The 26,295-nt window shown below is 35.8% G+C and overlaps 1 protein-coding gene and 1 long non-coding RNA gene across 3 annotated transcripts in view; one reads left to right on the plus strand and one right to left on the minus strand.

Moving 5' to 3' along the window:
* Positions 1-2,276: 2,276 nt before the first annotated feature.
* LOC141480751 (uncharacterized) lies at positions 2,277-3,066 on the minus strand. Its single transcript, XR_012464535.1, has 2 exons — positions 2,974-3,066; positions 2,277-2,672 (listed from the first exon to the last, which is right to left on the minus strand). It is a non-coding gene; the product is annotated as an uncharacterized lncRNA (long non-coding RNA).
* A 10,944-nt stretch (positions 3,067-14,010) lies between these two features.
* Positions 14,011-26,295, plus strand: part of vg (transcription factor vestigial) — an 81,196-nt gene continuing 68,911 nt past the window's right edge. The window contains exon 1 of one of the 2 annotated variants that reach the window (XM_023168319.2): positions 14,011-14,442. In XM_023168319.2, coding sequence (XP_023024087.1) covers positions 14,290-14,442 — 153 coding nt within the window. In that variant the 5' untranslated portion in view covers positions 14,011-14,289. Of the gene's footprint in view, positions 14,443-20,434; positions 20,578-26,295 lie in introns of those variants that run through there. The other variant, XM_074170911.1, reaches the window with a different exon arrangement.

Below are 26,295 nucleotides of genomic sequence, written 5' to 3' on the forward strand. Positions count from 1 at the left end.
CATAATTCAATGATTGTTGACAATATTTCTCTCGAAACAATCTTCACAAATCATTGTACAGTGCTCCAGGCACAGAAACCGCTTACAGCTTTTACAAGAATATCGGGTTTTTCTGTTCTTTTTAGAAGTGCAGGTTGCACATCGACCTTTATCTCTCCTTTCTAAACCTGAAGGTTCAGAATCAAGATTACAAATTTCAAGAATTCTACTGCGCATTGAACGTGGTATGTATTCTGAATAAGCTCGTGATTTCGGATGGTTGCTTATCAGGGCAAAAGACAAATTTTCAAGGAAGTGCCGGCGCAACGTTTATTTGCGTGAAAAATCATTTCCGCATTGATAGCAGACACATTCAACAAGCTATAGAAGACAACCATTTGCAATCTTCTTGAGTTGCGGGCACAATTATAATTCGAACACAATTGATCTACAGTATTAACACCACCTTTGGTAGAATTATAATCAATGATGATCTGTGGCTCTCCTGTTGCTTCATCAATTGAATCATCGTCATACATAGTGGAGATGAGAAGAACATTTTTATTTTTTCTTGGAATATGTGATACTAGGGTGCAGTTATCTCTGTATCCAAACATGCTAGTACCAATCGGTCGATTTCCGTCGACAAACTCTCGCGGGACCATACGCTTGTTTTTACGAATAGTACCCACAGTGGTGATCTTGTACTGAAGAAGAAGTTCAGAAAATTCGAGGCTGGTGAAGAAGTTGTCCGTTGTCAAATTCCTACCTTTGCCTAGGATAGGCTCACAAAATCTATCTACAATTGCAAGGGCACTGTTATAAGCTGAAAATGGTCCCTTTGGTTGAGTTCCAACGTACACTTCCATGTTTAATGTGTAAAACATTCTTGCATCGCACAGCGCATATATTTTGATGCCATATTTATTGGGCTTGCTCGGGATGTACTGTCGAAATTGACAACGGCCTCTGAAACCCTCTAGTTTTTCATTAATTGTTACGGTATGAGATGAACTGAAACTCTTTTTGAAATTGTCCACAATGATTTGAAATAGCTCCCTGATAGGAGCCAATTTATCCGCAAGTTTTCTTTCCTCACAAGTATGTATATCGTCAAACCTCAGATATCTCAAAAGAGTTCGAAACCTCTGGCAAGACATGGTTAACCTAAATATTTCAGGAACTGTGCCATTGGTCTTGAATAAGTCTTCAGCGTTCAAGTAATTACATTTTTTGACTCCACTCAATGATAAAATGTCCAATAAAGCTTGAATCTCCACATTTGTTGATCGAGTATATGTTGCTCGAGCATAATTAGTTGCAATACTGGCTAAATATTCATTTGTGTTTTCGACTATTATGCCTAATACTCTCTGATCAAAGAAATGGCCGAAAAAAAATCTCTGAGGCATTTTTGATTTCACACACTGGTCCAATAGGACCAGGCAACTGAGTTACAATATTTTTTTTACTCGTTTCCGCCCACAATGTTTTCTCCAGACAGTTCCATCCTTTCCAGTAAAAACTAAACATTCTGCATCTGATTCTAACTCAGCATCGGTGAAATCCAACTCCTGTTCCGTATCTGTGCTTTCTCCCCGTTGTTCAAAGCAATCCTCGCTAATTTCAACATCAATCTCCTCATCGTCGTCATAAGCAAGATCCTCTTCATCGGTCACACATGTTTCCATGAGATGAAGAAGTCTTCGTTGTTCTGCTTCAAAACTCATATTCGTATATAGATAATTTTTGTTACAAACATTATTTTATTTATACCCACATAGCAATAGATATTCCAGGTATATTTCATGAATATATATTTAAGGATATTGTATTATGCTATGAATATGCCATGGATATATATTTATATCTTCTGGAGAATATTCCCTGGAAGTGCTCCTGGCGAACCTTTGATATATTTTAAGAATATTCCTTGGGAATATTCTTGGAATATCTTATAATATTCTTAGAATATGTAAGGTATATTCTATTAAGAATATTCCAGGAATAAAACCCGAGGAATATTCATAAAATATTCAGGATATTCTTAGTTTATTGTAGGAATATACAATAGGTAATCACCATAGAATATTCTTTAAATACATTTCATGAATATTCTAGGAATATTTCGAATATTCCAAGAATGTGACGAGTAAACGCTATTAGGCATGTATATATTGCATTTTGATGCAAGATTCACACAAGTAATAAAACACATAATATTCATAAACAAATATATTTTAAAAACAATATACACTGGAATATTTGACGTTTCAACCAATATTAAAAATAAAAAATCTAATTCAAAATATTTATTCACTGAATAAAATATTCCTGAATACTGTCATATTACAAATATTAGAAATGTATTCAAATTAGGATGTTCCTACTCTCAAACAAATGTATACTAAAAAATATACTGAAATAACAACTCTGTGAATTCATCAGCACTAATTAAAAAATAATAAATATATCATTTCATTGAAAAAGAAAAAATGAATTACATCAAGAAATAGGTTAGGTTAGGTTTCTCACTTAAAAAAATAAACCCACAAATGAAGTATTTAAAATGAGTGGTATGATACGTTCTTCAATGAATTTCACTTACTTAAAGTTATCCAAACTTTGCTCACCAGAATAGTTTTCCTTATATTTGTCCAACAATGCATCAGCCAGTGTTTCAATAGTAATACCTGGAACAAAATGTACATTAACGTTCATTATCACTATTTGAAAGTGGCACAATAAAACTGGAATAAAAATCAAATAGATATTTTTCGCATAGGTTACTCATGAACATTTACAACATTTTATGACTTGGAGAGCAACTTGCATTGTCTTGTTGAAAAGTACTCATTACGTTTTCAGTTCCTTGGCGCACCTGCCTGTACCAGGTACCACTCTGTTTCCTTTTGGGCAAATTGATACTATCTTGAAAACGAGTGATAAAAATTTTGAAAACAAATGATACAAAAGAATGTGTCATTCACTTACTTTTCTCTATTGAAGATACACAACTGAAATCACTCTAGTTCAAACATGTACTTAGTCAAACCAACAAATCCCACACACCAACTCTCCTCGAACCCAAAATGAGGTATAGTAGGTTAATCACCATGAATTTACTATCGATACTATTGCATTTCACTTACTTTTCTTGAAGACTGAATATATTCAACTCTCCTGTTTGAAGATCCAAAATCAAACTATTCGCTGTACTGTAAATTGGACAACCCCAAATTATAAATGGTACACTGAACGTGACAGAATTATACTTTGATAAAAGCACCAACACACCATGCATTACACACGCGAACCTGCCACGTCAACCGCCATGTTGAATCAAATGTCGAATTTAATGCAAAGGTACCAAGCATTAAGGGACAGCCGCTTTCACAGAGCTTATTCGACTGTCGCGCGCTACACTTCAATTGACCAATGAGAAACGTTTACTCCAATTCTTCACTTCCCCATTTCTCTGTTTCCAGGATTTTTCGCTTTGTAATTAAATAATTTCAAATACAAAAAGACAAATAGGATGAGAATTACCCAATTTATTGATGCAATTGGTTCATTTATTGGCCCATTCAAATTTTTTTGTCGTTTCCAACAGTTGCTGTTGGAGCAATTCATCCAGAATCTTTGCGTTGAGTTCAAAAACTGGTTAACACTATCAGGGTTATATACATTAGGTTATGCATTCGATTAAGATCTTCAAATATTTTTGTTTATAATAATATTGAATTATTTGAATACGTTATTATAAGATAATTCAAAATTCCATTGTATAGAATATTCCAAAATATACCGTGGGGATATATTCTAAGAATATACCATATGGTATATTCGATCGACAATATTCTTAGAATATTCAAGGGAGAATAATCCATTTATAGACATTCTATGCACATTCTTTCGGGAATAATCCTGCCATATTCATTCAAGCATGTTCTATGAATATTCTAAAGGCATGTATATATTCCAAGAATATTCTATGAATATTTGGAATATATACGTTCATGAATATCTGGTGCTCTGTGGGTATACGAACATATACCTTTGATTGGATACGCTCTACTTCACACAAAATGAATTAAATTGAAAAATGTATGTACAGCTGATTTGTACCTTCATAGGTGACGTCGGTTTGACAGTCCGAAAACAATTACAACTGGCTTCTTACTACTGCTAACGCGTTCTGGTTTACAGTGCGTGAAGCGACTCGAAAAAGGTTAGGCTAGAAGGAAGCAGTAGGGGTAACATCGTGCGATGGCGCCAAAATTAAAAAACGCATTACTGGGTGGTCTGAGAGACCGCAGGTCACCACTGCAGGGTTAATGAAAAAGAAAAATTTGGCAGTTTAAAAAATTTCATTGCAGAAACGAATAAATTTGTTGAAAATCGGTTGAAAACTGTTTTTCCGTTAACCAGCTGTCCCCCCTACGAACGACAACTCTCAATAGTCGTGACTTGTACGAGCTAATGACTAACGAGGTCTTACCTTTTCAAGTATGATTCCTAACACGGAGAATTATTTATTACTAGAAAAAACTGGTTCGAAAACAAAAAAATCCTCTGAATATATGATGGAATTGTCCGATACTTGATGAATATCCATAACTAACGATAGGTTAGGTCCAAAGTGAGGTCCACCGCAACTCGCAAGGGTTTATTGTGGCTCACACCTATTCACACTCAACCAAATAAACTCAGCTTCTTAGCGATGCCGATTAGTTTGTATGGTGAATGGTATTTCAGGTCATAAATGGTAGGAGTACGGCTCTGCCGAACTCTAAAAACCTGATTCGGTCTCAAGCGGGGCAGGCACAAAGTATATGTTCTGCTGTTTCATCGTTAATGAGGTAGTTGGATAGTCAAGGTTCAAGATTCCCACCTTAATACTCGCGACAACCTTCCCATATGAGGGCTTTTGCACGTCAGATACACCTGACGATGCCTTGGATTCAATCGTGTAGGGCTTTTTCGCCTCTGGTTTTGGTTAATCATCACTTGAGCGCAAAGGTTTGCTAACCTGCTCATGGGGGGTTTGTTCCTCCACCTGAAACAGATTCTGCGTACGCCGCTCAAGAATTTGACGCAAGGCGGTTTCATAAGGTACCCCGCTCTTGAGGAGACGACTCAGTCGTTTCCTGGCTGCACCACCAAACTTTTTTTCGAGTTCAGTTATTGGATCAGGAGTTGAAGAGCTGAGAAGCTTTCGCTCCTGATCTAAATTTACAAAGAGGTCAGTTGGAGTCGTAAGCTCGACATCCGTCTCCTCTGTAGACTCAGCGTCAGAAAGAATTTTTAAGTTTACTCTGTCCATAAAAGTCCCACGAGTAGCTAGGGAAAGAAGGTCAATCACGACAGAGCCCCGCATTACCGTGATAAGGCGATGCTACGACGAGAGAGCCTCCACAAGTGATTCTGTCATTCCCGTATCCAGCGGGGCCACGTGGAAGCAGGCATCCGATGGCCGTTTTGCTCAACCCCCATATCCCAATCCAATGCACTTGCCAAAACAGCAGGCACAGTGGTTCAGCCAGTGTCCAGCCAAGGACAGCCAAACCGCCATAACTGACGTATTCAAAAAACACTTTATTGTGAGATTTTCACTAAACAGTTTTACAAAACGCAACACGTGTTTCGCTGAATTTCACTAGTTCGGACTTCCATTGTCTACTATAAAATGATTTGAAATCCCTGAAACAACTGAAAAAAAAAAAGAATTGATGGAAAAAAAAGGATTTCAAATCATTTTATAGTCGACAATGGAAGTGCGAACTAGTGAAATTCATCATGAAACATTGTCAATCACCTTCAAACAAACGTGTTTCTCCATACAATGGCTTCTTTGGGCGTATCTGAGTAAAAACACAACCGAAGAAGCGAATTCTCTTTTAGGGTTGTATCAATACATTGATAGTTGTGACAGGAAGGACTGAAACCTCAGGAAGTAGTCTACTTCATATCCTGAAGATGTCAACTTGGTTGATGAAATGTACGTCAAAAAGAGTGTTGCAGTTCTGGTGTTTGGGAACGGTGCTTGTTTTGGATTTTGTGGTAAGTCTCTGAATCTTTCAATTAATTCCAGGTTTTCTATCCTCAAATGAAAAATCCTGGAAATTCTTTCAATTACTTTCATCTCATCCATGATATAAAATGTGTTTATGTCATGGTTTCCATTGACTTATTTTGAACAGCCAAAAAAATGTGAAACTCAGTATATTAACTACTAGTCTATAGGTATGACTAACTGACGAAATCATCTTTGTTTTCCATTTACTAAAAATAACCATTTCTTTCCTGGGAGTCAGGAATGTAGTGACTTCAGTGACATTTATTTTTACTTTTTTTCGTTTGTTTACTACCTCATAAATCCGAATAGTTCTTTACAATCTCAACGATTTATTTGAGAGGGGAATGGCAAATAAAATGAAAAGTTGGCACGGATTTTTAAACTGCGATTAGCCGTGGTAGAATTACATAATGCCCCTTGATGGTTTTTCACCTTTCTTTCATCTTTAGAATTTGCGAAAATAAACTGTGAGTATTTCTGTAATAAGCGATATGAAATTGAACATATATTTACGTCCCAGAACTTATGCAGATTATTATATGAACGGTAGTGAGGTTTTTTCATGTCCAACCAATAATGTTTATGCTAGTTTAGAGTAGAAGTGATTTTGACAATATAGTTTCTGATTTGACTTCCCCCACTAGTTCATTTTAAAGATTTCCTCTATTGAGACGAAATGAAAAGTTGCAAGTGAACGAAGACTTGAAGTCTATAAAAAACGGTGATCGTCATTCCGGTATCGGAATATGCTTAATGTTACTTATTTTCTTTCAAAAATGAAATGGGTACCCAATTTGAAGAATATTGGCCAAAAAAAGTCAACGTATATCTCATGTTTCAGAAAATAGCATCAAAGAGACGGTTCAGCGAAACGGGGCATGACGTCAGGTGATATATGAACCGGTTACGAATCGCCATTAGTTACAGACGTTTCTGTGTAAGCGGTGTGAAAATTCAATAATTTTTTAATAGTTTGTATTGTTGTAAATCATGCCCTAAAGTAAATAACGCCGTCCGCCACTGGTAGCCATAAATCTTGACGTGACCAAGACAACACCTAACTCTTTCTGCGCTCGCGGACTTTCTAGACGTGGCGAGAATAATGCTACCGGTTTCGATGGAGTTCCGGCGAATTTTCTACCTCCTTCGATTGCCAAATATAAACACGCCTATCGATATAGTCAAGTTGAAGTGACAGTGCGGTTCACAGCGATTTAATAATGCGATATACATTTGAATACAGTTGATATACAGTTGAAGTTTTAGTTGAAGTGTTTTTTTTGAATTAACAGTGAAATTAAGTTGAATTTGAATGAAAGTTGGAGTTGAATGAATGAAAGGGAGTAATTTTTTTCGTTGTAGGTATATCACATAATGATAATAATAAAATAAATGCATCCTAATGATGAATAGAATGGACAAAACTTCACCTAAACATACCGTTACACTAAAATAGATATATCGCTTCACTTTCATTTCTCATTGCTCTGAAACAATTAAATTTGGATAATTGAACTTCAGACAATATTTTCATATATATATTCCATGATCATGAATGAAACTAACATATTTTCATTCAAAGCTGAAACAATGAATCTGTTCTGTTTTAAAAAACGAATGCCCTCCAAACGATTTCCTGGAGTCTTTGAAGTCCACTAGATACTCGTTAGGACAACAAGAGGATTGTTCCGAATTTTTGGGGTCTTGTTGAATACTCTTCTTGAGCAAAACAATAGCAAAATCAATACTCTGACCGCTCTGGATTGAATGATTCCGTACAGTCCATCTCGTCTTGTGTTTGTAAATATTTTGCTGGAAAAATCCTCACTTGTTTACTTTACAGTAAATGTTCAAGAGGTAGTGAAAACTTATGTGAATTTCTGGAACTTCATCTAGCGTTTCCTAATATGAATATGACTAATAACCAGTCCGTGCAAAGTTTATTGTTAAATCATCTGATGAATTTTCAACAGGTGATGATCAACTGTATTGCCAAACATGCGGCAAACTAACTGACTGTTATAAGGAAACAAGTATAGCTGAGGCACCAGTCAATCTAATAATAATCAGATGTTAATGCTAATATTGCATCTTGGGTAGATTCTTAATCCAAACTGATGATCAGATATTAAATTGTATCTTGAGATGTATGATGTTAGTCCTTTTTTGAGTAATTTCTCGAAAACTTTAGTTAGATGTGTTATCAGCGATATGGGGCGATAATTTGTCACAATATCTGTATTCCCCTTTTTAAACAAAGAAGTACCAATCGATTTTTTGAATGCTGTTGGCTAGTAGCCTTTGTCCACACACAAATTTAACAAATATGCTAATGGCTCCACAATATGCTGAGATATTGATTTTAATATATCAGCATTAATACCATCAATACCTGTGGACTTTTTCGATTTTAAGTGTGCAATCACTTTTTTTATTTCACTTGTATCGGTTGGTAAGAGGACGAATGAATTTGAGACCGTTTTTTTATGTGGGTAATTGAGATTTCTCTGTATTTTTTCAGCCATTTTCTTCCCTATGTTTGAATATTTTGATGTTTAGTGCACTTAGTGCATGTTATTCATTAGTTTCAAACAGATTTCACAAACTGTCATTCTAATAGAACGAGAAATGAGGAAATAGAATTTCCTACATTTATTCAGCAAAAAAAGAATAATTTTGGTAATGTATCCATCTTCCGAGTAATATACCTACAGATAAAATACAATTTAGTATATTCAATTTTCGGCTAAAGACATCTGTAATAAAACTAGTGCAAAAGCAGTTAAAGCTACCAACCGCCAGACTTCGCTACATGCCTGTCTGTAAAACTCGACCGAATGATGTTGCTTGACTATGACTACTTATCGGCAGATGGTGAGGTTTTCAATTACCAATACAAGTGTTATATTTCACTTTTGTAGAGTAAGATCCGAACGTAAATTAATTCTTGGAACTAATTATTGTATTTCTCGGTTGTGATTGTGAACTAATCCCAATTGTTATGTTAATGACCACTAGTTATGATTTTAATGTGAAAAAGTAAACAAAGTACTTTTGTCACTATTCATGAAACTCATTTCACATTTTTCAATTTCCATACTTTCAGAGGCGTCTAAGAGATTGCTAATTTCAAGCATTTCGTCTTCATTCTACGACCTTTTTCCAAGACATGTTGTGCGACTTGTTGCCTATAAAACTGAATAGCCTGAATGCACCAGTGAATAACCGATTCTGAATCTGTTAGAATCTATTTTTCCTTCAACCAGTTGTCATCCCCTACGAACAACAACCCTCAAAAGTCGAAACTTGTGCCAGCTGAGAATTAACGAGGTCGCCTTTCAATGTGTAATCCATAAAATCCCACTTACTTTAAACCATCTTTGCGAACTCTTATCCTGCTCTTTACAAATGGTATCTGAAATAATGCACTGTGTCTCTGTATTTAGGGAGTAAAGTAATGTGTGTGATGAAATGTGAACAATTAGCTTTCATAATGTGCTAGGAAATACACCTAGTTTAATTAATTTTTTTAAGGTAATATGATTTGATTCCCGTGTAAAAAATATGAAACTGTTAATTCTAGTTTAATTAATTTTTTTAAGGTAATATGATTTGATTCCCGTGTAAAAAATATGAAACTGTTAATTCTATCTTGAATGATCATTTACAGAATCGAAACAAAATTTCACAATTTATTATTAAAATTCACATATTGAGTGTAGTAAATGAGCATAAATTGTTCTTATTTCAAAATCATATTGAAATGTGTAAAAGCTCTAAACTAACTTCTTAGCTCTTAGCTGGAATTGGCCGATACATCATGAAAATCCATATTTACATATTCAGAAAACACTTTATTGCGAGATTTTCACTAAACAATTTTACAAAAACACAACACGTGTTTCGCCATACAATGGCTTCTTGGAGCGTGTCTTTACTAACTATATTCTACATATTCCGTGCTTAATATACCTAATTTTACAATTTGAAGTACCTACATTTTAAGTACCTGATTTTCACCTAAGTTTGTAATGAATTAAATTACCTGAGCTCATGTCCCAGTTTCCACATTTGAAAAAATATTTAGTAACGAGGTTTTTCAATTTTAACGTTTTAATACCCCTCTCTTGTGTTGTGGCTAGTGGTTAGAGTTTTTGTTCAGGTACCTTCCAATCCGGTTTGGTCTAGGTCGTCTAGCCCGCTCGAATTCTCCTACGCTGTACCCATTAACTTCGAAGGAATTTATTTGTAGGTGATTGAGTTCCTCAGGAAGACTCTCAGATTCACAGATACGTTCAGGTACCCCCCAATGCGGTTTGGCCTGGGTCTGGGTCGTATGGCCCGGTCGAATTATCCTTTGTTGTACCCATTAACTTTGAAGGCATTTATTTATAGGTGATTGAGTTCCTCAGGAAGACTCTCAGGTTCACACATACGTTCAGGTACCTCCCAATCCGGTTTGTGCTGGGTCTGGGTCGTATGGCTCGCTCGAATTCTCTTTCGCTGTACCCATTAACATTGAAGGCATTTATTTTAGATGATTGAGTTCCTCAGGAAGACTGTCAGGTTCACAAATACGTCTTGCTCTCTCAACCAACGTTTCAATACCCCTCTCTTTTGTTGTAGCTGCTGGTTAGAGTTTTTGTTCAGGTACCTCCCAATTCGGTCTGGTCTAGATCTGGGTCGTATGGCCAGCTCGAATTCTCCTTCGCTGTACCCATTATATTTGAAGGCATTTATTTGTAGGTGATTAAGTTCTTCAGAAAGACTCTCAGATTCACAGATACGTCTTGCTCTCTCAATCAACGTTTTGATATCCCTCTCTTTCGTTGTGGCTGGTGGTTAGAGGTTTTTGTTCAGGTACTTCCCAATACAGTCTGGTCTGGTTCGTATGGCCAGCTCGAATTCACCTTCGCTATACCCATTATCCACGAATGCATTTATTTGAAGATGATTGAGTCCCTCAAAAAAGACTCTCAGGTTCACAGATACTTCTTGCTCTCTCAACCAACGTTTTCATACCCCTATCTTTTGTTGTGGCTGGTGGTTAGAGTTTTTGTTCAGGTACCTCCCAATCCAGACTGGTCTGAATCTGGGTCGTATGACCAGCTCGAATTCACCTTTGCTGTACCCAATAACTTCGAATGCATATATTTGTAGATGATTGGGTTCCTCAAAAAAGACTCTCAGGTTCACAGATACGTCTTGCTCTCTCAACCAACGTTTTCATACCCCTCTCTTTTTCTGTGGCTGATGGTTAGAGTTTTTGTTCAGGTACCTCCCAATCCAGTCTGGTCTGGGTCGTATGGCCAGCTCGAATTCACCTTCGCTGTACCCATTAACTTTGAATGCATTTATTTGTAGATGATTGAGTTTCTCAGAAAGACTCTCAGCTTCTCAGATACGTTTTGATACCCCTGTCTGTCTTTGTTGGTTTCCTGTACACTCTGTGAACTAATGGACCATTTTCACGTCTGTTCACAAGAACATCCAACATCCCTTGGGATTTTCGTTCCATTGTGAATTGGATTTTTGGGGCGAGTGAATTTAGATGTAATAAAAAATCGTTTAGTGTCTCTATGTTTCTTACCACTTCTATTTGTAACTAAAGTTATTGCAGTTCCATCCTCTACAGACATTTTCAAACTTATTCATTAAACTAAAACTGATTGATAACATTAGCCCTTATATAGCACCCCTGTAGGTGATAATAGAGGTGCTTGGCTTAATTGAGTACTTGAATTTTGTTCACATGTGATAAGGTGGATATGCTGATTTGAAAACCGGTGAATAAACTAAATCGATGTATGCTTATGAATTTCCAAGGATTACAATTAATTGTGTTTGCAACCTTTCCTTGCGTAGTGCAAAATTTCCGTATCGTTTAGATTCGTTTAGTTTACTCACTTGTTTTCAAATTAGTGTATCCACATTGTCACAAGTAAACAAAATTCAGTGGTGGGCTAATGCAATCAATCATTTTTAGTTTAATGTATACGTTTGAAAATGTCCTTATAGGACGAAACTGCAGTAACGTTAGTTACAAATAAAAGTTCGAATTCTATTTTCTTCATAATGAGTTCCTACCACATAGTAACGGCTACATCCATCAATTTAGTATTTGAAATTTGTCCAACTAGATGATAAGGTATTTCAACAATTATTTATTTATTCATTCCCAACTTTACGAACTTTGTGGGGGAATACTTCTTAGAAATCGAGTAAAAAATATTTTTTTTAGAGAATTGCAGAATTCGAATTATGTAGATATAAAGAACAACTAGGTATATGGGTAATAACTGAAATTTTTCAATTATTCATGAATTTAAATGAACAATAAAGTCGAAGTAGTTTGATAATAAAGCGAATCGGAGAGAAAAACAGCAAGTTATATTTGATTTTTCATAATTCTGAAAACGAAGAAAGATTTTAGCGGTAAAATAACGGTAAAATAAGTATCTACACAATTTATTAGATCTTTTCTTACAGAAAAAATCATTGAATAAAAGTTACTGAGGAATCATAATTTTTTTGTGGAAATTTGCGTAGTAACTTATCGGGGTGAAATGAAGAGTTTTTTTCTTCAAGGACAAAGCACTACAGGAAAATCCATAAGGCACAAGAGAGGTTCCTGTGCGAAAGTGGCGATTCACGTTAGATTTGAATTGCTGAAAATTAAATCTGTTTGGAAAAACGTTCTCAGGAAGTTTATTCTACATAAACGCAGTTCTCCAGATGAAAGAGTTCTTGAACAGTGAACTTCGAGGTGTACCTCAAAACGATGAGCAGCCACAATGAGCAGCCACCAATGTCAGACATTGGTCTGATTGGAGACGCTTCAGGATATGCTTAGAGGCGGAGTTTCAAATATGGGAACAACAATACTCCAAAGAAGGTTTGATCTGAGTTTCATAAAGTATCAAAAGTTGCTGAAGTGTCTACAGTTTTCTAGTTCGGAACAGTGTTCCAAGCTTTTGAGAAGCAGCCTTTGCAACTCCAGCGACATGATTGTGACAAGACATACCCATTGGTGTCCATTCTAACCCCCAACAAACTGTCTGTCTGCCTTGACATCTTTCTGGAGAAAACCGATGCCTGGGTTTTCGTGGCATTGAATTGAAACTGGTTACTTTCACTCCATTTTGAAATTACTTCTAGATCCTCATTAAGATATGCAATCTGCTGCTGCCGGTGAAGATGTGCATCCGCAGTCGATGTCCTGGTATCGAAATGGAATGACAAGTGTGCTGTCGTCAGCAAAGCAAGTTTGCCCCTTTTTGGGTACATATGTGAAATGTTTTTCATGATAATTTTTATTATCTCCAGATTGTGGAAGATGGAAATCGCCAGAAAAGTCAATACAAAATAATACATACTTTTCCAAACTATACCAAAATAGGAATCTATTCTATGTTCTTATTGAAAAATAGGTAAAAGTCTGATTCTGAAAGAACACTTGAGGGTAGGAACTCTTTCTCAGATTGATTCAACATGAATGTCTCATAGGTATGAAAATTAGTAATTCATCCACTAATATTTATATCCCTTTATATTCCTCAAATAACCCTATTTGATTTTTATCTATCTCAATGATTTTTATTCGATCTACACAATATGAGTTATTCACCGAACGAAAACAAACGACACTAACTGAAAGTGTGTTCAAAATAATGAAGAGCCGAAGTGGAAATCGCTCAACTAAAATGATTCGTATGGCTTCCATACCCCCCTGGTTACTATTATTTGATATGAAACCAGCTTACGCGGTCAACATACCAAGCTAAATGCTGCTAAAACATTGGCCTGAACAGCTTTCAGCTGAAAGCGCATTGGCTCCTTTTCATGGAATGTTATAATCACTCAAAAGGGGCGTGACATATCCCAGCATTGGGGGGGATAAAGAGAGGCGGAGCCTAGCCATCGCAGGGGTGAGGAATTTTTGCTCCTGACGGCAAGTTAGTATGATACCGGTTTGAATGTTGGAGAGTGTGCTGTGATTATATTACTGTGACGTAATGTAGCGACAAATGTTTGGAATAGATACATTTTTCAACACTTCCAGGTCTACGTTTAGAATGTGTTGAACGATTCGGTGTTTCCGCAACACAATTTCCATGTGACAATGATTTTTGATCGGTTCGTCTAGTGTCTGTCTGTGATCTTACCGTCGGATAATATTCCTCTAGTGGATTGGAGTCTGTAGTGCGTGAAGACTGTTTAGCGATGTGTTTATGTATATAATGAGTTGTTCTGAAGTTATGTACCAAGCATATTATCCGTATTTATATCAAAGGGCTGGAGCAGCGCCTCCAGTATCAGCTCATCCAGTACCTAGAACTGGACCCTTCACATCCCCTTTCGGCGCTGCTCATCAGTATGACAGGGTAAGCTATCCACTGTTCGAACTCATAAGCGGTAGTTCAATCAAAACACCATACCGATTGTGAAAATGAAAAGTAACATACGATAATCCGCTAAAAAGAAAAGAATGACCATTCGTTCATAGTTAGTTTATGCTGTTAGACTTAAGTGTATAGATTTGCACATACCACATCCTTCAAGTGGATGGGACAAAGTTGAAAAATTGGGCAGCTACTAAAAGTTTGAATTCCACTGCAATGGAATGTAAAAAAATTAGGAAAATGTCCCAAAATACACAATTCATATGAAAGTAGTTGTTTCGGGAGGATTTTTTCTTCCAGTTTGTAACTGAAACCAACTTCTATGCATGATTCAAACACATCTTTGTAAAGAGTTTATTTTGAACTTAGTTGTTTTCTTCCTTCCTTTGGAAGTTTCCCATAATTCATTATATGAAGATGGAGAAGTAAAAGCAAACATTTTTGGTAATTACGAAGTTTTCAGATATTTTACAAGTTTCTGATAATATTAAAAATTCATATAATTATTTCATTATGGAATCTCGAACACTCGATGAACTGCCTCTCGTTACAATAATCAGCAAAAGCAAATACTTCAAGGTGATTTATATGAAAATATTGATGCTTTTACAGTCTAAACAAGCAGATCTACAATCAAAATTTCGTATATCTATATAGATACACTTAGACATGAATAAAATCAAAGTAAAAGAGCTAGCTCATTTACTACCAATTCAAAAACCCATATCAACACTCTGTTCTATGAATCTACTAGTTTCTATAGGACATTCGATAGAAATAGTTTGGGTTGTCCATAGATTAGTTGCCTCCGCGTATAACGGGCTGTCTTCTTCACTTTGTTGTTCAAGATCACACTTAGTTCAGGGCCAAAATATGGAGCTTATGATCCGTGTCTGTATAGCAAATTCATCAACTTTTCCGTCAGCTGTCATTCCTCAGAATCTAGCCACCTGTCAGATAAGAAGCAATCTATTTCAATCAAAAAATTTTTCTGTTTTTCACGGTAGTCCTAGGCTAGTTCGACGTTCGATGACACTTTTGGGATTATCAGTGGGTTTAGTTTACCCTGCTTATCTGCAAAAATATTGATTTCAATTTTTATTTAGACTGTGAAGACGAAAATTTCCAAAAAAGTACCTACCAGAATTCTTCAAAAAAATGTCTTTTTTCGTTAACCAGCTGCCGGCCACCTTCGCACGATATGCCTCAAAAGGGTTGTGTGAGCTAAGGATTCACGAGGTCAACGTGCGATTCTTAGCTTCTAGAACATGTTTGGATTCTGAAAACAAAAGTAAATATGTATTTACAAAAAATTAAACAGAATTCATTTAGGTAGGTACACGTTTATTATTAGTTGGAGAATATGAATTGAACGATATCTTACATATATGAATTTTGAGGTGATATTTTAATTAAAATTCTATATTTGTTCAATCAGAATAAAATGGAAGAGAAGTCACGTTTTCAAGATCTCGTTTCTCAAGTAATGGAATTAAAATTACAAGCTGAACCACGTTTCGCATATTTATACATCTATGTTAATTTTTACGAACCAAGTGAATGTATGGAAGCAATAAAATATATATTTTGTTTACTATACTAGACCGCATTCCGCCATCTTGGATGACGTCCATTACTCAAAAAAATCTTAGACATTTGTAATTTTTTTTATAAATATCACATCAAGTATTTGATAAATATAGTAATATATTTGCTATACTTTGAAAATGCCGTTGATAATTCCGTTCTGACAAGATGAAGGATTGTGTTTGAACTGATAAGTGCAAAACCAAACCATGTATGCTATTTCGGGCACTACATATTATTGTAGTAATTAATATCTGGTAGATATAAAAAACAGATTGTTGAACTGGGATAAACAAAACAAATAACTCATGGACACACATAATAGGAATCTTCACGTTTCATGATTTAGTATTTACAATAGTAGAACATATGTCTATAGAGAGCAATTTTCCGTGTCATCCTGTAACTTTCTGTTTCGGCTACATCAGACTCGACATCAGATGTTTAGGTACCTATATACCAGACAAAAACCATTCGTTAATTAATAGAACATTTGATTATCACTCAAAGTCGGAGATACCTTGCATCTGATAACTTGCATCGGGTAGGAGTTAAGTCTGGAGAATGGTCTGGTCAAATGCCGAAATTTATGGAGAAATGTCATTATCCGCAATAAGTAGTTTCAGTATTGTAGCTGAAAAATTTCTCAATTCACCAATATGAACCTTTGATTTCATCATCAATACTTTTTAATATTATCACGCGGACTTCAAATATTTCGTTATCAAAAAGATAGTGAAAAACAATTTTTCCTGAACAAGACATTTTGCAAATTTCTCCTCTCTATTTTCTCACAGAATTCGCTTGTATCAGGATTAGATTCGTTTAGTTCGTAGACTAGTTTGGAATTTCTAGGACGGTACCATTTGAATACTTTTTTCAGATAACGCAGTACTGATTTTTTACTGATGAGGTTTCCATGGATTTTTTCCGTTGGTTTGTAAGGATTTTTTTACTTCCAAGTAAGATTTCTATTTATGTTTTGATCTGGTAAAAAGAGTCCTACCTCTGCTTTGATAATATATTTGATGTATCTATCCAGCGTCATGAAATTTGTCTTCTAGCTATTCAAGGTGCTTACATCATTATAATTCAAATTGCTATTATGTAGTTGCTGTATGGTAATAGTTTTAGAAAAAAATCTCACGATAAAATATTATTTGAATTTCATGGATTTTCATCAAGTCGATCAATATCATCAAATAACTGAAAGTCACGTATATTTGCTTGTTTCAATAACTTGATAAATATATGGGTAGTACAGTCGGGCCGACGAAGGAATAGACATGCGTCATCAATAAAATTAGCGATAAAACACATCTTTTTCCTCTTCAAGTGGAAAAGGACGACAAAATTGTTAACGTTTGAGTTTTTTCAGCGACATCTCTTGTTTAAATTATATGATAATTTACACTTAGTACGTCGAAGAGGGATATCTATACAAACATTTTCCACGAAAATTTCTTAGATTTTGAAACTGATTGGCATTGTTCACATAGCCTTTATGAAAAAGTTTATATGCGGTTTCAATTCTTGTATACCTATTATACACATAGTAATTTGGTTTCACAGGTATACTTAGGTCATTTCTATAAAAGTGATGAAGTAATGATTGATGGAATTGGCCCGAAATTGTAATATGGGGTTTTCATTATTATATATTAAATTCCAAAAATAAAAATATTCTTAATAAAAGAATTCCTTGTTCAGAGCAGCAGTTTCGTTTATATCAGTTTGTCGACTTGTCGAGTGACTGATGCTTAAATTGATGACACATGTATATTTTTTCATTGACCCAACTGTAAAATATATTGTATTTCATCAGTTCGGACTTCCATTGTCTAATATAATATAAATTGATTTGAAATGTCTGGAAAAAATAGAAAAAAAAACTGAAATTACAATTACATACAAGCAACAACCAAAAAATAAAAAATTGAAATATTAATAAAAGCTGGAAATTAAAAAATTAAATAAAAAATATTATTAACAAAAAATGAAAAATAAAAAGATTCCAAACCAAGTTACGTCACGACGTTTTGGTGTTATCGGCTAGATTGAGATACAGCTAATTGTTGTTCACTCTCAACGAATTGTTTCACAAAGATATTATGGACGGCGACTATAGTTCTTCATAAAATTCTTTTTAACGTCAATATTTACATTTTGGAAATGAAAATTTAAAAAAGTAACGTCCCCTTCTCATTGCTATATTACCGCTATCATTAATTCATAATCACAAAAATTTGTATATTGCACAAAATTCAGTTCAAAATACGGTATATAGGTTAGTTAGGTATTTCGTTAGTGCTATATTTCCTGTTTTCTAGACTGTGTTTTCCAGATCCATCATAATTGCCCATCATTTGGCATGTTCATATTATGACAGATAATATAATTAGTACAAAAGTCAAATTACATTGAAGGACTTTTCAGTTCTCTCCTCCTAGGTTTGGACACATTAGGTCCGTCGGAAGTTTTCATTCAAATGAATAAAAAAACCTGATGGGGAGGGACGCTTTTGCTCAGAGGAATAATTGCATTCAGCGACAATAATGGAAATTAAAAAGAATTATAATGAACAGCAAGAAAATAGAGGCTAGTTGGCTTGATAAGATTACCTAAACTAGTGAAATTTTTCAATAAACAAAGAGTGAAATTCGACTTTTTTCAAGGTAATTGTTTTATGATGTTCTATCGCATTGAACAATCAATGAATTTCAAAAATTGGTTGTTTTCCTGAAACTATTTTCTTTCAAATAGTTTTCTCACTATTTCTCTAGCTTTATTTTCCAATGAATTCATTCCAAAATCCGTATTTATTTTGTGAAGTGTATTCAAAAATATTTGCTTGACTATTACCAATTTTCAATCTGTTCTGGTAACTGTAGCGGTACTGATCATGAGAGAAGAAGCATTAGCTTCGAATGGGGTCTTTGTCTCTTGTTAAGCTAGATGAATCATTTTAGATTCCTGTATTTACTTTTAGGCCATGATTTTATGCTAATTTTGTACTTTTTTCCAGAATTTTTTGCTCTTCAATGATCGGAGTGGGTTCTGCTAGCTCCACCATCAAACTGTTAGAAACAATTTGATTTTCGAGTTGAACTCCTTCACTTTTTGAAAATTTCGAACTTGCAATAATTTTAGACTCATTTGGGAAAATTTTGGAACAATGGTTTGCCCCTTGTTGGAATTCAAAACTTGGGTGCCTATATCTCAAGTACTCATGGTAGTTCGAGAATTTTGAACAGTTTTGAGCTAATTTAAGTACCTACTCGTGACGTATATTGTAAAAGAGGAACACATTTTTTGGCAATTTCCTTGAAGTAGCTATGGGATAAATCTCAACCTACTTACAATTTATTGCAAAAGTTGAAAATTTCCAGAAAATGAAGGATTTCGATTTGGATCTGTCATCTTGATGTGAAGCTAGTTAGCAGAACCTAGAGATTGGAAAATAAACAAGAAAAATCGGTGATAGGAAGGAATAAGAGCCTAACATGAACCTAAAATTATACGAAGTCTGATTCACCAAATGTATTTTTTGGGTTTGGGTTCTACAAGCTTAACGGTGAGAACCCACGATATGAAATAATAAAGTACAAAATTAGCCTGAAAATAATCATATAGAAGAGAATAAAATGTGTTCTTCGTTTGGGTTCTACTAGCTTACAGTTTGGCTAGCATAGATTATGAAATTAGCCTAAAATTATGACCAGAAAATTAATATGAAAATCTGAAATGGTTCTGCTAGTTTACCTTGCGTAGGTATTTGAAAAATTAAATTTATATAATTAAATCAGCATCTCCAGAAGATTTGTAACAAAACATTATCAAGGAGAGCCGACGAATTACTCCAGAAATACTCCGGAAAGGGCGGAAACGTTTCGAAAAGAGTGCATTATTGTCTATAGTCATCAGTTTCAACAATTGAGCAGCAATGAAGCACTCTAATGTAATTTTTTTATAAAATTTCATTGAATTTTGAAATCCAAAGATTGCATAAAAAAGATTTCGAGAGCATTGAAACGGCATCTCACTATATAGTGAGATATCATTCAAAAATTCTGGTATAATTGTCACCCTTGCTTGGGGATGAAAGCGACTGCAAAAGCGCGTGTATGAAGGGAGAGAATAAATATAATAAATAATGAAGAAGCGATAATATAATAATGATAATATAACAATTGGTCAATGTATAATCTAAACAAAGCGATAAAAGTATGCATACGAGAATTCTAATACAAAAACAAACACCTGTGTAGATTGATTCATTGTTCTTATCTTCAGCAAACCTATATCAATATATATAACAGTTGAGAACCGCGTCATCACTTGGCAGTGACAAAATACTGGTCAAGTTAGGAATACATCAGTGAAACGCTCTGTTATTATAATTTTTTTTTCACCGAGTATTGTGCTCTGGTGCATTCAACAGATTTGTAATCAATTGTATCTTCAAAGCAGAAGAGAAAAGTGATATCTCCAATTACCAAAAAAATCTAGAAGACAATGAAAATAAAAGTGGTGAGTATTTTGGACAGTTATTTTATGTTAGGGTTTGAAAATATCGTCGAATAATCATATATCATATATCATCTATAGAATCGTCGAGGGAACCATCACGTATAATTGTTGACTAAAAATTATCATATTTTTTTAGTTCTTTACAAAACTCGAATTCATGTACTTTAGGAAACGTACAGAAATAAATTGTTCAATGTATTTTTGTTAGATTTGTGCTCATTCTCACCGTTTCTTTAAAACCTCAGAGATGGGACATAAGAAAGATATCTGATTTATACATCTGCAGGCCCACATTTACATTCTCAGAAATACAAATACACTTGGGGCAACGAAAGATTACACGTACGTTATCATTGTTACATATTTTCATACAGCATATTTCTCTTCTATTGTAAAAACGAAGACATAAACTATTATCAAGTCTGTTTCATCAGAGCCAGCTCTTGTTTGAATGGTAGTTTGCACTCGGAAAGAGATAGCCATACAAACGGGAGTTGTTGGCAATTTCTTCGATTTCCAGACCACTTGTTTGAAAATGGAATATAACAGAAAAATTAATAATGTCGTTATGCATTTCAGCAAATTGCCACAAAATCATACTTTGTGGTTAGTTTCTGATGAATTTCAAAAAAAGTAATTTTCCATGAATGTGTTAGGTGTTCAGAGCAGTAGCCCATGTCTTTTACTTTTCATTACTCTGTCGACATTTAAATGTTAGAAACACCAATTGATGACGTACCTGTTATCTTCTGATGCACCAACCGTAATATTAATCTTTTGCCTTGAGAAAACACGGGAAGAAGTGATTTTTAGAAGAATATTGACAAGCTGGTTTTGCAAAACGTCGAAATAAGTTGAAAAGAGAAATTCTTTGGGTATCGCTTCAATATTATTTTTTCCTCCATTTCATTTCTCTTATTTTTCTTTCTTATTGAATATCAGGCAATGTTTTGCTGGAATAAAAGTACCTGATCACGAGGTCGAATTATTCAATGAGATGAATATGAATATTAAACCCACAATGTCTTTTGGAGTACGTTCGTTGAAAATGCGAAATTTCAATATGTCCAGAGATTGTACACTTTGATGGCTGGAGGTAATGGCGTCGAAGCTATTTTCTGGGTTTATTGGCGTGACCTACTGGTTTTTATGCCGACGTTTCGTCTACGACTGCGGCAAACATTATTGAAGACATTAATTACAAAGATATCATCAAAATATCATTTCTGCTGTGAAATTAATATATATTGAAAACATTTTCCCACACCAGAACACAAATGCTGTCTCTTGACGCGCAACGTCCAATCTTTACGACTGTTTATTAGTACAACCAAGAAGGAAATAGTTCCTTTGGTTTCCTACTCCAGTGTGAATCATATTTTTGGATTGAGGGTATGATAGAAACTCGTTTAGTTTCTCCTCACCGTGCTTCATCATAAACAGTTCATCAACGTAATGTTGCCAACAATACGGTTTCTGAATCCCACTGGAAATACGTCGATGATGAACAATTAGCGAACAGATCAGTTATGTCTGCTGGAAATATTTCACCATTTGGCCTCATAGTGTTGTTGACCAAAACCATCGTGTATAAGGAGACCACGTTGAAGCTCAGTAGGACGTCTCCTGGATCTAACCTCATATTTTTAATCTGTTCAATGAAATATACCGAGTCCTTAATAAATGCCTGTTTTTCCCCTCGGAAGGATCGTTAAGTGTCTGGCCAGCTCATAAGTTGGAGAACCTATCTCATTTACTATAGGTCTTGGTGACACATTCCTTCTCTTTATGAATTTTTGATAGGCCATATATAGGCCATAGGTGGTAATTAAACATGCGGCAAAAATTTAAGGGGCTATTCCTTGGACTATTCTAAGGATGTGTGGAAAGGCTTCGCGTTATCTTCAAGATGGTAGTGTACTCTTTGTCCTTTCATTACTGAGACTTGTCAGCCTCTCTCTTTCCGTCCAGGTTGTGTTGATCTTGGTTGGTTTTGCGCGCTTTAAAGAATCCTCAATGTTTCGATACGGATTACTTCAGTTATGTCGTTGGTCTAAGTACGTGTCTTTGGTTCGACAGAAACACAGAAATAATTTTAATCGCAAGAAAGAGTGAATTAAAATAAATACAATCTGGTTACCTGTTCCAAATTGCACACAAATCAGGTCCTTCAATACAAACAATAGAAATGAAGTCACACTCATCACTGATGGTATAAAACCGGATAAACAAACTAATAATGTAGTGTCTTTGTGATAATAACTAGAGCACTTCGTTTGTTGCTTCAAATTCTTCGATCGGTCGGTAGCCGGTCGGTTCGACGTGGGTGCTTTGTTCGCTCACTCAAATCGATCGCCGTGTTGGTCGGTGCTTCAAGCCCCAGGATAAATGATCGATTTTCACTTGCTATCGTCCAACCCGTGTTAGGAATCACTTTCTGTAGACTGAATAGCCCAATAATATGTTTGTTTGAAGGTGATTGACAATGTTTCTGAATTTCATTAGTTCGGACTTCCACTGTCTAATATTATATAAAATTATTTAAAATCCCTGAATTTTGTTACAATGAGTGTTATTCCTGTACAAACCGACAAAGAACTGAGTCTATATCTAAAATGAGGAGCTATCTATTCACCTCTCTATTTAACTCTTGCATCTAACATTGTTATCATGCATACCTACCATTCATGTAAAAAACAATTTTTCTATATTTTTCTGATATGAACGATACCTACATTAATCTAATTTTGAACCATACTGTATACTGAACTGCTCTCTCCAAAAATGAAACAAGTGCTCAGATTACCTATCATTGGAGTCATAATAATACTAATCAACAATAAAAATAAATAATGTTTAATGATCGTGTATCTGTGCATGATAGCGACGAAGAACAACAATATTTAGAAATGTTAATTGACCATTGAAATTACATTTTTATTATTGTTGAAGCTATTATAACGTCCGAATCTAATTCTGATTGTGATATCTATCGGAATTGGTAATACTCAATTTATCGTTCTAACAACAATATACAATATATAATTTTTTGACATTCGAGCTTTATCAAGTGCCGCAATAAATAATAATAATGATAATAGCTGCCACAAGGTGGCGGAAAGAGAGTCTAGTGATCAGCCTTCTGTAGATGAATATCCAACACTACAGAAACAACAGAACAATAGAGAATTCAACACCTCGAAAATTCTGCTACTAACCATTTGGTAGCCGATTGGTTAACGTGAGTTGTTCGTTCTACTCATTCAATCAACCGCCTTCTGAAACGGTGATTCTAGCCCAACGATCGATTTTCACTGCGTTTCGTCCAATCTGTACCTCGTTAATCCTCAGCTCGTACAAGTTTTGGCTTCTGAGGCAAAAAAGATGTCACTGGTTGAAACTCTTCTGTTGAAACTCTACTGTACTCTTTATTTTCATTACTCAGTCAAAGGATTTTATACAAGAAAATGTTCTAAGTAAAAGCTCTAGCACTGCTGAATTTCAGAGGCTTGAGCTTTCGAATTTTCTCTTCGAATTCAAATTGAACTAAAGCAATAATAGTTTTAATGAACGCGTTCGACATTGGTTTGCGAAATTTCGATTCGGAGATTTTTGCCTCGAAGATGAGGCCCGAAGTGGTTGACCTACAGTTATCTAGGACGAGGATTTGAGGAACCTGATGGAGACTGAGCTATCACAAACGGTGCGTGGGATGGCGGAAGAAATGGTCGTCAGCTCCCTTGTGATTTTTGATCATTTAAAACGTATTGGAAAGGTCAAAAAGCTCTGAAAGTAGGTGCCTCACGATTTGAACGATTGACACGTTTCGAGGTCTATTCCTCTTTGCTTCAGCGCAACCAAAACGATACTTTTTGGATCGGATCGCCACGTGGTATGAAAAGTGGATCCTCTTCGACAACAGGCGACTTTCAGGACAGTGGTTGAACAGCGATGCGAAAACCCACAAAAAAAAAACATGGATACCGAATGGTGGTCAGCGCCTGGTGTGATTCATTATAACTTTCTGCAACCGGTGCTGTGATGTCACCGAAAATTGCATCAGCAATGGTCAACAGAAGAGGTCCGATCCTGGTCCACGACAACGCCCGTCCGCATGCTTCACAAGTCACCGTCCGAAAATCAAACGAATTAAGACCTCTCCCCAACCGACTACCATATTTTCAAGCACTTCGATGAATATCTCACCGGAAGAACGTTTGCCAATCTGGACCAGGCAAAAACGGCCTGTCTGGCTATAATTGACAGTTCAATTATAGATCATGTTTTTCGTGAAGCTTAGTTACAAGCTGAAGCGGAGAGCGGAGAGATTGGAAAAAACCAACCTCATACGTAAGTCAATAAAATATTCTCGGGCAGTCAAGCGGCGTTGGAAGCTCTTGGCACCTATCGAGCAACGTCTTGATTGGTAGCAAATTGCCAAATTGCCAAATTGCTCTCCTCGATAGAAAGACTTAACAGATTGTCTCTGGTCTGAATTTCTAGCCATACTGGCTAGAAATGATGTGGAATATTCACGACTGTTCCAGAATGTTCTATTGAAAATTCGTCAACATTCCACAATGTTTCAGTTTGTTCTGAAATATTTTGAAATGTATTCGAATTCACGTAAAAATACGAACCGTCTTCGTGGGTATGAGATCGAGGGTTACACAACATCACCCCATGTGACTCTCTTGATCGTTTCACAATTATCGATTATGATTCAGGATGTTTCTGAATATTTCACATAGTTTTCGAACATTTCAGGATATTCTACGATGTTCTGGAATATTATGGAATGCTCTAGAGTTGCCTCGAATGTTCTAGAGTTGTCTCGAATGTTCTGGGCTGCTGTAGAAAACTTTAGGAGGCAAAAATTCTACTCCTTAGATCTTTAAAAGCACGACCTTCATGTTGAAACATGAACCCTCTGCAGCATTCAAGAATATTCCTGGATGTTCTGGAATGTTGTGAGATTATTTCGAATACTTTCGAATGTTTCGGATTGTTCTAGTTTGTAAGTATCGGCCAATCCAATCATCACACAACATACAGAAGCGTTAGGTCACTCCGGTTTGACTGTCCAAAAGAAAATCTTCCCACAATAGAAATAGATACAAGATGCACAGACAAGCGTTTTTCCCAGAGGATTCACTCGAAAGGACAAATGTGGGAAAATCGCAGTAGGCGCTTTTGCTGACCCGGCCGCCGAAGAAATTCTTGTGATAATATGCAGGGCATTCGGGACCTGTCGAATGGTTTATGCGAGGATAATCGCGATCGGCGATTGTTTTTCAATACGCGCCGGTCCAGCTGTGCGTCTTGATGAATAGACTGGGAACAAAAACAAGTCACTTGCTGAAATTAGAAGTCCGGGAAGAGAGTTTTGTCCGGCGCCGCGGAATGCTTTGACAAGGCCGACTCTATCGTGCCACTTTGACGACAGTCAATTCAACTCGCCGACCGTCAGACTGAAATCAAAGATTTTTATATGGACAGGGACGGACCGAGCACTCATGGCGACATGTGAAAGAGTTCAATCGAAGTCTTATTCTAGACCAACGGTCAGCAACAGGCGAACCGCGTTCCATTTGCGGACCGCGAAAAGTCGAACATCGAACCGCCAAATATTGTAATGTGTTATATACCAAGTGCATGAAACATGCGCGAGCGAGTATCAAAATCGGGGGTGCGGGCGTGTGGGCGGGGAAACAGATT

Source organism: Leptinotarsa decemlineata, unplaced genomic scaffold (assembly GCF_025532065.1).
Source record: "Leptinotarsa decemlineata unplaced genomic scaffold, Ldec_3_MD MMD2_tig00000008_RagTag_RagTag, whole genome shotgun sequence".
NCBI classification, from domain to species: Eukaryota; Metazoa; Arthropoda; class Insecta; order Coleoptera; family Chrysomelidae; genus Leptinotarsa; species Leptinotarsa decemlineata.